An 11,572-nucleotide genomic window follows, 5' to 3' on the forward strand; every position below is an offset into this window, starting at 1 on the left:
AGTTACTCTTTCCTGATATTGCAGAGGTCATGTGGGTGATCTATTGCTGAGTGGCAACAGCTTTGAGGTGGGAGAGGAATTGGAAGATTGGAGAGCTGGAGAGTAATTGGAAGATTGGAGAGCTGGTTGTGTTCAATCCACAAACTGGTGTCTGTCCTTTTATGTATCACAATGCCAAAAGGCTGAGGATTGTATATTACTGTGTACAAATCATTGCTGGCTGGGCCAGGGAGGGGATTGTCCCACTCTGCTCTGACATGGGATGGCCTCACCTGCAATATTGGGGCAGTTTTGGGCACCACAATATAAGAAATATATTAAGCCATTATCAAGTGTCCAAAGGAGGACAGTGAAGATGGGGCCTTAAGGGGAAGCTGTGTGAGGAGCAGATGAGGACACTTGGTGTGTTCAGCAGGAGAAGACTGAGGGGAGACCTCACTGCAGTTACATTACAGCTTCCTTGGGAGGGGAAGAGGAGGAGCAGGCACTGATCTCTGCTCTGTGGGGACCTCGGACAGGACCCAAGGGAATGGCCTGAAGTTGTGTCACGGGAGGGTTAGGTTGGATATCAGGAAAATTTTCTTCCCCCAGAAGGTGACTGGGCACTGAACAGGCTCTCCAGAGCAGCAATCACAGCACCAAGGCTAACAGAGCTCATGGAGCATTTGGATGATACTCCTGGGCACATGCTGTGTTTTTTGCAGATGGTCCTGTGCAGGAATAAGGGTTGGACTCGATGATCCTTGTGGGTCCCTTCCAACTCGTCATATTCTGTGATCCTGTGACTGAGGGATGCAGCTGCTGCCCGTACCACGATGAGGTGTCCTTTCTTGCTGATCGGGCTTTGAAAGCATACAAAGAACTCACATCAAAAACACCCTGACTTAAGACAACCTTCATATATATCCCACATTTCGCAACATTCGTGCCGAGGAACGCGGGCCCCCAGAAGCCGCTCTCCTGGGCCTCCATCTCCCGAGGGCCTCTCCCCCACGAACAGCTCCAGCGAAGGGGGCGGACGGGCCGCAGCCGGGATAACAAACACCCGGACCATGTCGGCTCATCTCATCTCATCTCCGCCCCGGACGGACGTCAGGCCCGCCCGCCGCCGCGCTCCGCCCTTCCGCCGGGACATGGCGCTGGAGCCGCGGGGTATGGACGGCGACGTGGAGGACGGAGAGCTGTCCGGCTCGGACTCGGACATGCCCGGCGCCGGCTCCCCAGGGCAGGTGAGCGCGGCGGAGCGGCGGCCGCGGGAGCACTCCGGGAGCGCCGCCCCGGGATGCACTGGGCAGGGAAAAGCCGGGACAGGGCCTGCCGGATGGGGAGGCCGCGGGCGCCGGGCAGGGACGGGGGTTTTCCCGTTTGGGAGCGCTTTTGCTGGGCCGGGAGCAGGCTGGGGCAGCCGGTGCGTTGCCGGGAAGGCGCTGGGGCGGCAGGCGGAGGGACAATGGGGACGAGCCGCTGGGCTCACCCCTGGGAGCCCCGAGCGCCGCAACCCCGGCCCCTGCAGACCCCCGGCATCCTTTTGACTTCAGACAGAGGTAGCTGAAGGGATTCCTTAGTTTTCCTGGTGTCTCCAGTCGTTTTCGTGTTGTGTGCTCCCCACGTGGATCGCTGTATCTAGCTCGAGGGGTCTCCAGCGCGACGTGGAGATGCTGGAGAGAGTCCAAAGGAGGCACTAAGATGATCAGAGGGATGGAGCAGCTCTGGTGTGAGGAAAGTATGGGAAAATTGGGGTTGTTCAACCTGGAAAACAAAAGGCTCTGGGGTGACCTAATTACGGCTTTCCGGTGCCTGAAGGGGCTACAAGAAAGATGGAGAGAGACTGTTCACAAGGACATGGAGTGACAGGACAAGGGGAATGGCTTCAAACTGACAGGGAATAGGTTTAGATGAGATATTAGGAAGAAATTCTTGCCTGTAAGGGTGGTGAGGCCCTAGGTTTCCGAGAGAAGCTGTGGCTGCCCCAAGCCTGGAAGTATCCAAGGCCACGTTGGACACAGCTTGGAGCAACCTGTGTTAGTGGAAGGTGTCCCTGCCCATGGCAGGGGTTTTGGAACAAACTGGTCTTTAAGATCCCTTCTAACCCAAACCATTTTGTGATTCTGTGAGGATATGAGGAATTTGTTCAGAGAGTATTTGTGGTAGTGTGCAGGCAGAGAAGGATTTCGAAATAAGACAGATCAGTGTGCGACACTGTATGTATAAGGAACTTTATTTTCTTCAGTTGTTTTATTTGCAATATACTTTTGAGATCTGAAGCACAAAAGAAGTTGTTACAGAAGCGTTTGGTTTTTTTTTGATTTCTGGTGGTATTAGGCATTTTTGCATTACATTTGAAGTTAAAGGTTTCTGTTCCATAACATGATGATAAAAATAAGTTGAATACTTCTGTTTTCTGTTTGCTAATAGGAGGAAGAAGAAATGGTGCCGTAATGTTGATGAAAGCAGTAAGGTTAAAGAATTTTCACCTGAAAATGAAGGAAGAGATCTTATTTTTTTAGAGAACGTACGACAGCATATAATTTTGTGATGGGAAATTAGTTAGGGAATAGGTGGAATTACGTATAAGGAAAGTGTTTAGCACAAAACACATGGCCTAAAATTCCAGCAGTTGTGAATAAGAATTCAGGGTTATGTTACCCATGGTGTTTTTGCAAATTGTGCTGATTTCAACAGGTTTAGCTTTCATCATTTAGTTTATCTGATAGGAAATAATATTTCTTGAATACAGTGTATCAGTGGGATGATTTGGGAGGGGGGGACATGTTTGTCCTAATTAACGATCCTTAAACTACAGTGTATTGTTGGTTTAAAGAAGAAAAAAATCTGTGGTTCTGTAAGGTGCTGCTTTCCCCAGTTGGTTTTGTGCTGTCCTGGTGGAACCAGGTTCACAGTACACAGTTAAATTCACAAAAGATATCCCAGTTTTTGGGTTTGGTTTTGGGCTGTTCTGGTTATTTGGTGTTCCCCCTTGAGACTCCAGAGAGAGTATTAACTTCTCTGCTGTTAAACTTCTGGTTGGTTGCTGTGGTGTTTTGTTTTTTCACTCTTTCTTAGAGCTGCCGTGCAGTTGTGTCTTGGCCCAGTTTGGGAATATTCATGGCTTTTCCAGTCTCATAATAATTTTCATTCAGCAAAGTTTGCACTAAGCAGATTAGCAACTCCTGTCACATGTTTCTGTGTCAGCCATGCTCTCTTTCATATTGATATCCATACATTCAAAACACAGGAGTTCCACAGGATGCTCCTGTCAGCTGTGGTCCAGCAGCTGCTCGCAGAGGACTGCACAGCCACAGGAGTCAGAATTCAGGGGGTTTTAGCTAGTCAAACCTTTGCTATAACTTGATAGCTCTTCTGATTTACACAAATGTTTAAACTAATGGAAATATGGTTTTAAAATTTCAGAAATCACATGATGGCAGTGATCCGTGCAGGCCATTCCAGAGCAGCATCTCATCCTGTGCACCGAGTGTTCCCTATCGGACAACCAAGAGTGTGGATTCCAGCGAGGAGAGCTGCTCAGACTCCGACGATGACAGCTGCCTGTGGAAACGGAAGCGACAGAAGTGCTTCAACTGCCCCCCTGCCAAACCCGAGCCCTTCCAGCTCAGCCAGAGCCACCAAAAACAAACTGCGCTACGTGGCAAGAAGATCAACAACATCTGGGGCGCGGTGCTGCAGGAGCAGAATCAGGATGCAGTAGCCACTGAGCTTGGGATTCTCGGGATGGATGGCAGCATTGACAGGAGCAGGCAGTCTGAGACTTACAACTACCTGTTGGCTAAAAAGCTGATGAAGGAAGCTCAGCAAAAGGAGGCAGAGAATTTGGATAAGGAACTGGATGAATACATGCATGATGACAAGAAGACATTGCCAGCAGAAGGGGAAAATGGGCAAGGCTTTCTCAAAAGGAAGCGCCCCATGAAAGATAGACTAGGTGAAAGGCAAGAAATGAATTATAAAGGAAGGTATGAGATAACAGAAGAAGATTCAGAGGAAAAAGTGGCAGATGAAATTGCTTATCGGTGAGTTTGATAACAGTGTGTCTTCACTTCCCTAAGTATTGGTAGTTGATGGAAGAGAGGGGAAAACCTGCCTTACTGGTAAATATGTAAGATGTCATATATTACGTTAGATTATAAAAGGCATGAGTACCTTACGGGTATTTCCAGAATCCTGGGATAAAAATGCAGCTCTGTGGCTGGCATCTTGTAAAAACATCCAGTTAATAATGTCTATTTATTTTAATTTTTATATCTTCTTTAAGGATCCATGAAAATGGTCTGTTATGTGAGAAGAGTAACAAGGAAAAATATTCCTCTTGTTATATAAATTTAGTAGTGGCGTTTTTTTTAGGAAATACTCCATGAGCAAAGATGCTTGTTTGGAGTTGGACACCCATGCACATGTGCTGTGGTCACCATGAAATTCTATCTAAGTTATAAACCTTTAAATCTGTAGATTTAAAACTTTAACTCAGACTGTGCAGTGTTCTGGAAAGCACAGCTTCTGAAAATAGACGTTCTCTACACAGAATATACTTGTCTGAAAAAAACCTGTTACTGCTGTTGTAACCAAGGGCTACATCACGGTCAGGCACCAGCACTGAAATCAGTCCTGGCCTCTTTCTGCAGTTCTGTGCTAATTTATGGTCACCAGGCTCCAGCCACGAGCACACTTACCACCATCCAATCCTTTTCGCAGTCCTGCTGTTTGGTTATTGTACACTGAGCAGGTCAGAAAAATTATCTGTCCAAAAGCTTGATGATTTTTTTTTTTTTTTGGAAGAGTTAGTTTGCAAACAGATTTGTTTCCTGAACCAATTTCCTTCACCATTTCCTGACAGCAATGGATTGATGGTGCGAGGAAGGGCACGTGGCTGCAGGTCACTATTGGTTAGATTGAGTTGAACTGCCACAATTCTTTTTCAGTGATGAAAGGGAAAAAAATCCAGTTAAACAGGGAACAAGACTTGGAAGATTTACTGATAGTTAGTGTGACATTTAAATAAAACCTGGATTTTAAATGGTTTAAAACCATTGTTGTGTTCATACATGTGGCACTTATTTCAGCAGCTACCATTCTACCATTCCTATGGCAATTAGACAATTATTAATGCTGTTTACAGTTCTTGCTAGGTTCTCATTTATTAATTTGGAAACTTTGAGCATATCTCTTATAATAAGCTCCTCTTTACTGTACTGAGATTCGTTGAAATAGGATAGAAAGCTCTTTTTTTTTAATGGTTTGGAGCAATCGCACTGTATCGGTAGTGTTGTAGTTACAGTGTAATTTTCTTCTTATTGCTCTTTATAAGTTATCATAGATCAGTCAACAGACTGATTGTTATGTAGGCTTGTCTGAATGGCACATGATACAGGGCAAATTTATACTTCCTGTTTTCTCCAGTTGTTGATTTAACTATAAAAGTTAATTTTAACTATTAAATGCTCAACATGCTTTTATACTTTAATTTCAGAGGTTTGCACAGCTCTTTGCAGTTTCATATTTGGTTCACTGTTTCATGCATCGGTAGAAGAATAATCACTCGATGTATTTCCATTGAAACAAGTTTTAAAAATGCATGCTTTAGGGAAAAAATCCTTCAGAAGCTCAGTGTTCTGATTCAATATCTGATTCAATCAATATCTGATTTAATAAACCACTGAAACACATTTGAATGTATAGAGACTTGAGCACATTTTTATGCCCCACAGAGTGAATTATTCATTGTGGAAGTTCCACAGTCAGTTTTTACAAAGAAATTATCCTGACAATAAATATGCCTTTTTTTTTCCCCTCCTCTGTTCAGACTTTGTGAACCAAAGAAAGACTTAATTGCTCGAGTGGTGAAAATAATTGGGAAGAGAAAAGCGATTGAGCTGCTTATGGAAACAGCTGAAGTGGAGCAAAATGGTGGGCTGTTCATAGTGGTAAGAAACATTTCACTTTTGGGGTTTGCCAGAGGGCAGGGGGCCAACACAACTGTTTACTTGTAGAATATTTACACAATGCTGTTATAGCTCTCTCACTGTGGACAGGTGCTCCCAGAATTTTATGGCCTTCCCTTGCCATGAAACTCCCTCAATATACCCTAATGTAATCTTACAGTAGGTTTTGAGTAAACAATAAGGTGAGTGAACCTGGAAATCACCCAATTTTTGTGCTGAGAATGGTATCTGATTTGAAGCTCCCTCTCTGGAATGGAAACTGTTGCCTTTATTAGAGAACTGTTGGCCTGTTCAACAGTACCAATACACTGAGTACTGATTTCTGTAACAAATCATGGTAGAAAATCCTGTACTCAGTGGTTAGGTTATCAATTTCTTGGTGTGGTTTTGTTCTTGTTAAATAATGAGCTTCAGTGCAGATGCAAAGAAGGAAAAAAGTGGGTGAGATCTAGTAAATACTTTCAGACATTTGTTTACAATTTCCAGCTTTTAAGTTCTGTCACTGAAAGTAGAGAGGAGGGTAAAAGTGAGTAGGGGGGACACAAAAAAAGCTAAACAAACTAAAGAATACCATCACCTCCTCCTCTAAAAAAAAAGGGCAACAAATTCCACCTAGCAAATTGTGTTAGAAGCTATTCTGTTGTCTTGAAAGAGTAAGTACTTGTTAGTAAGTGTTTACAGAGAAGATGAAAGGACACAGCTCCTGGTGGCTCACGTTCCTTTGGATGCAGATCAGAGTACACTCTTCGAAAGGCAGATCATAAGAGACATCATGAAATGCAGATGATAAAAGGATGTGGCATCTGCTGTTTTAAGAACCTATTTAAAAATTGACCTTCTCTGTTCTTAGAATTTTTAGATTGCTTTTTGCATTGTTATTTTGCAGAAAAATATCACATTTTACACAGTGTCATCCAGGTTTTACTGGAATAAAGGTTCAACTTTATACTAAAAAGTTGTAATTGAATAATAGTATGATAATTAGCACTTATAATTTACAGAGGTTTCAAAGCTGAGCCCATTCCGTGGTTTATTAGAGCACATTGCACCCCTGCTGTTAAACTGAAAAGCTGCTTGGAACTAATATGTGGTGGGGAGAAATTTTTAAGTACCTGTTGTGTTTCATGTGCCTTAGGCAGAAACTCAAAATCCTTTGGACCATCAGATAAGATGTAGCATTGTTGAGAACAATTTTAAAAAACTTGAGATCAACATAATTTTATTAAATTAACTTTTGATATTTTACTGGGCTTATGTGTTAGGAATGCTCTGAATATTTAACCTAGTGTGTATACCTTGTTGCAAATAGTGAGACTATTACTCACATTTTGTTTCTTTACTACCAAAATCAGATTTAATGTGGAGTTTAGCCATCTGGCATTATGTCCTAAAGGAATTTTTTTGTAACTTTGTAGTTTACCTGTCCAAATTTTGGCTTTCTCATGACTAGTTCAGTCACAAATAAGACACAGACAGTGTTATTTTTATGTAATTCCAAAATATCAGAATTTAAATTTGCTTTATTCTGTCTGAATACAGTATTAAGTGTTCCCCTAGAAGCTATTTTTTGTCAACACTTAGTACTAAGCTTACTGTTTCTGATTTCCTCTCTCCCTGATAAGAATGGCACCAGGAGAAGAACACCTGGGGGCGTTTATTTAAACCTGCTGAAGAACACACCTAGCATCAAAGAAGAACAAATCAAGGTAAAAATGTCAAGAGTACAAAGGAATTGTCCAAACTTGGGGGGTTTTTTCTACTGGAAATGTTATTATTGAAACTGTCACTAGCAAATTTAATTCCGTATTCCTTTCACATTCAAAATGCAGGAAAAAAAAAGACCAGAAACTGTTGAATTGCCATTCACACTGGGCAGGGAGAGCTCACTTCTACAAGCTGCCAGTCACAAAAACCTGCTGAGAAAGATGAGACTGAAAAGATAAACATCGGATTTTCCTTAGTCTGGATATACCTTAGAGCAATATTATTCATATTTTGTTTCTCCCTTTGGAGCTCTGTGTCATTGTGTATGGTTTGAATGGAGTTCTCTTAACAGAGTACTTCTGTCATATTTAGCTCCAGCTGTGGCATCAGACAGTATTTCTCATTAAATCAGATAATGGTCTGAACTGCTCACTGGCCTCATTTGTGGTGCTCACCAAATAAGTTTTGTAATCTTGTATATATAATTGTCTTTCCTTTTAGGGTATGAAATATACTGAGGTGGTATTTTCTTCATTGAATTAAAACAACTTTGGGGGTTTTTTCATGGCATTTGCCACTTTACATGAAGGTTTTTTTAGAAGAAAGACTCATTTATTTTGCTTGTAAGTGGCTGCAGCTCATCGCTCTATAAACCATTCTAGCATCTTGTATTTGGAATTGGGAAATAAGTCAAGGTACATTATGATTGTCTGGTTTATGTCTGGAGAAAAAAAAAGGGAGAAAAAAGTACCGAGCATCCTTTCATCACTTGCAGTGGTCACAAAAAGTTAAAAAGTTGCAAATTTGATCACTTTACTCTATTCCACTAAGAAAAAAAAGCGGGGGTTGATGGGGTTCACAAGTTGTTGAGAGTAAAGATCATGAGATGTAGACTCAAATTTCAATTGTAGGGGAAAGTTTTCTCGAGTTGTCTTAGAGTCTTTGGTCATATTTTCTTTACAGGTCCCTCTATTATGGCAGCACAAACATCTGGTCTGCCACCCATTCCTCCCGGTTTTGTACCAGCACCAAAATTCAAAATGAAAACTTACTGATACGTATACTTTCAGGTTGCTGAGAAGTTATGTAATAAAATTATTTATGGGGAATTCTCCCTAAGTGCAGTCTAGTCTCGTACTTCTCCTATAAATAAAGCATGTATCTTAGTTAAATATTGACCAGTATTTCTAATAAATTTTTCTTTTTACTTTACATTTTAGGAAATATAGTAAAATGAATGTGCCAATTTTTTATTTGTTTGTCTTTTTTTTTGTTTTGTTTTACTCTCAAGGAAATATTCTATCTGGAAAACCAAAAGGAGTATGAAAACAAAAAAGCTGCCAAGAAGAGGAGAATGCAAGTTCTAGGGAAGAAAATGAAGAAAGCCATTAAAGGCCTCAACCTGCAGGAATATGATGATGCATCTCGTGAGACTTTTGCTAGTGATACAAATGAGGCTCTCGCTTCCCTGGATGATCTGCAGGAGGGGCATCATGAAGCAAAGATGGAACCTGAAGACATTATTGAAATTGATAATGCTCATGATTTGGAGATCTTCTAGTTGCTAAAGTTCTTGATAACAGTGTCTCTATAAAACATATTAAATGAGCCTTTCTTATAATCCCATGCTTTCATAAGCTGCAGAAGCATGGGAAATAATTCTTAGCTAAATTTAACAGCATGAAGACTTTTAATTGTCCTAGTATTTGTTTGCTGAGTCCTCAGAAACTGTTAAGATTTTCCTAGATAACAACCCTGCATCACCATGTTCGTTCCTTTGGAAATTTTTTTTAGTCACATGTTAGGTTAAGGAATTAGGGCTATGTTTCAACCATTTAATTTTAACATTTAATTTGCTGAAGCTAACACAAGTCAACAAGTGAGCAATGCTGCTCACTACAGTTGAACAGAAAAAAAACATTATAAAGTTAATCTGGATATAAAAGATCATGTGTTCTTAACGTGGCAGTGTGTTGATACAAACAGTATTTATTGGATTAAGACCAAAAAAGATTGATTTGTGAAATACACTTAATTTCAGTGGTGAGTGACCTTTGAATAATAACCTTGTAAATAAGCAATATTGAGCAATGTATACTTTAGATTTCTACAGCAATTTTATCCTTTGTATTTTAATAGTGGCTTCAGCTTCCTACTCATTCTGTCTAAACATTTTTCATGATGAGACATGCCACTGACATGGATCTTTTTGTTTGAGGACAAATCTAATGGAATGCTTTCTGAGTAGTGAGATTTTACTGCACTGTGTTCCCGCCAAGGGTTTGTACACTGCATATGCAGATAAAAACCCTTTACCTTGCAATTCTTGTTCCTGTCCTTCTCCCATGTGCTGTAAGATAATGTGCAGCTTTCGGAAGATTGGAAGTTTTCCTGTGCTGACTCTTAAGAAAACAATACAAAAGGGGATTTTTTTTTTACTTTATTTAGAAGACTCTTGTGTAGTTTCTAAGTTCATTTGAAGACAATTTTTGTTGTTGAATGTTGTTTTTAATATAGCTGAACATGTGCAACACTGATATTTATGATGTTCAAAATTCTTTGTCACTAATAAGTTGTGGGCTTTTTGTGACTAGACACTATTTTACAGTAAAAAACATTTCTGAAATATTACTGAATTAATTCACTTTCAACCCTGTCATAGGTTTGAAAAGAGATGTTGAAATTTTTTTTCCCTAGGGTCCGGCTTTCCCCTCACACCCTCCCGCCCCCCATCTGTTTCCTCCAGGATGGGGGGAGTCAGGGAGGAGGGGGGACAGAACGAAGCCACACAGGCAGGGTAGCACGGAAGTCGGGAGAAGGGAGAGTTTCCCTGGAAGAGCAGTTGCCAGGGGTACAGCTCAGGAGGTTTTTTTGTCCAAGGAGGTATTCTGCCTTCGGGACTGCCTGTGGGAAAAAGGACTCTTTCATTGCTGGCTGCAAGGCAGCGCCTGCGAACACAGAAGCACATGTGGCTGTGAGCAGCTGCTGAACTGCTGGGACAGTCCTGCCTTCCCCCCTCCTTTCCCTCCCCCCCACCCCTGGTTGCCGTGGGTTTCTTCCTCTACCTGGGGAACTTTGTTTTGTTTCTTCTGAAAGCTTTGGTTGCACTATTTGTTGTTTATTCAGATTTTGTTATTTGAAAGCTGTTCTTTTCCACACTTCCACCTGAAGTTTCTTAATTTCTAAGTTGCAACCTTGTTAAACTATTGGTGCCCAGCGTGGGGCTTGACTAGAGGAAAAGTGGAAAAGGAATAAACCCTTTTGTTTAATCACCTGTGTATTGCATATAGAAACACCACTAAGTATCATATAGTCCAACTTCTTTTGGAATTTGGCTGTGTGTGTGGTCTTTCCATTTATAGATCACTTCTTAAGGAGGGACACCATCGCTGCAATAGTTGTGGCTGCTGTAAAGTTTGTAAGTTGGTACCAGTGGCTGAAAAATTCTGGCCCTGTAGTTCTCTTTTGGAATATATATATAAATGGATGCATTACTACCACAACCCAGGTTCCTGTTTTCGGAGTTCTACTGATAATGGTACCTATTTTGAGGGAGGAATGCAGGCAAATGCTTTTTCCCAACCCTTCACCCACTTCTCATATGGCCCTCCCACAGTAGGTTCTGAAGGATTAATTTTTTTCCTGGACATTAAAGATATTCTATTCTTGATGATGTTTTTGCCATGTTCATTCAGTGTGGCCTACCCAGCATTTAGAGACAGGGTGAGGTTGTCTTTGGTAACTGCCCCAAGATGTAACCCAGACACTACCCAGGAACCTGCCCAATAGCCTGACACTGTGCAACAGCCTGAGAGTCCAATCACCCATCATGGCCCAACAGCCTGCCGTAGACATAAATCACTCTGACTGGATAGGAGCCTGGGAAAAGATAGGCCAGGTGCTGAAGGAAT

At 41.7% G+C, this 11,572-nt stretch overlaps 1 protein-coding gene across 1 annotated transcript; it reads left to right on the forward strand.

Moving 5' to 3' along the window:
- The first annotated feature begins 1,131 nt into the window (after positions 1-1,131).
- PHAX (phosphorylated adaptor for RNA export) lies at positions 1,132-11,334 on the forward strand. Its single transcript, XM_050329914.1, has 5 exons — positions 1,132-1,229; positions 3,412-4,031; positions 5,819-5,939; positions 7,580-7,663; positions 8,953-11,334. Exons 1-5 carry the CDS (start codon positions 1,134-1,136, stop codon positions 9,220-9,222), a joined length of 1,191 nt encoding a protein of 396 aa, XP_050185871.1. The 5' UTR covers positions 1,132-1,133; the 3' UTR covers positions 9,223-11,334.
- The last annotated feature ends 238 nt before the right edge of the window (positions 11,335-11,572 follow it).

The sequence above is a fragment of the Myiozetetes cayanensis genome, unplaced genomic scaffold, assembly GCF_022539395.1.
Source record: "Myiozetetes cayanensis isolate MyiCay16 unplaced genomic scaffold, myiCay2020 scf4, whole genome shotgun sequence".
NCBI classification, from domain to species: Eukaryota; Metazoa; Chordata; class Aves; order Passeriformes; family Tyrannidae; genus Myiozetetes; species Myiozetetes cayanensis.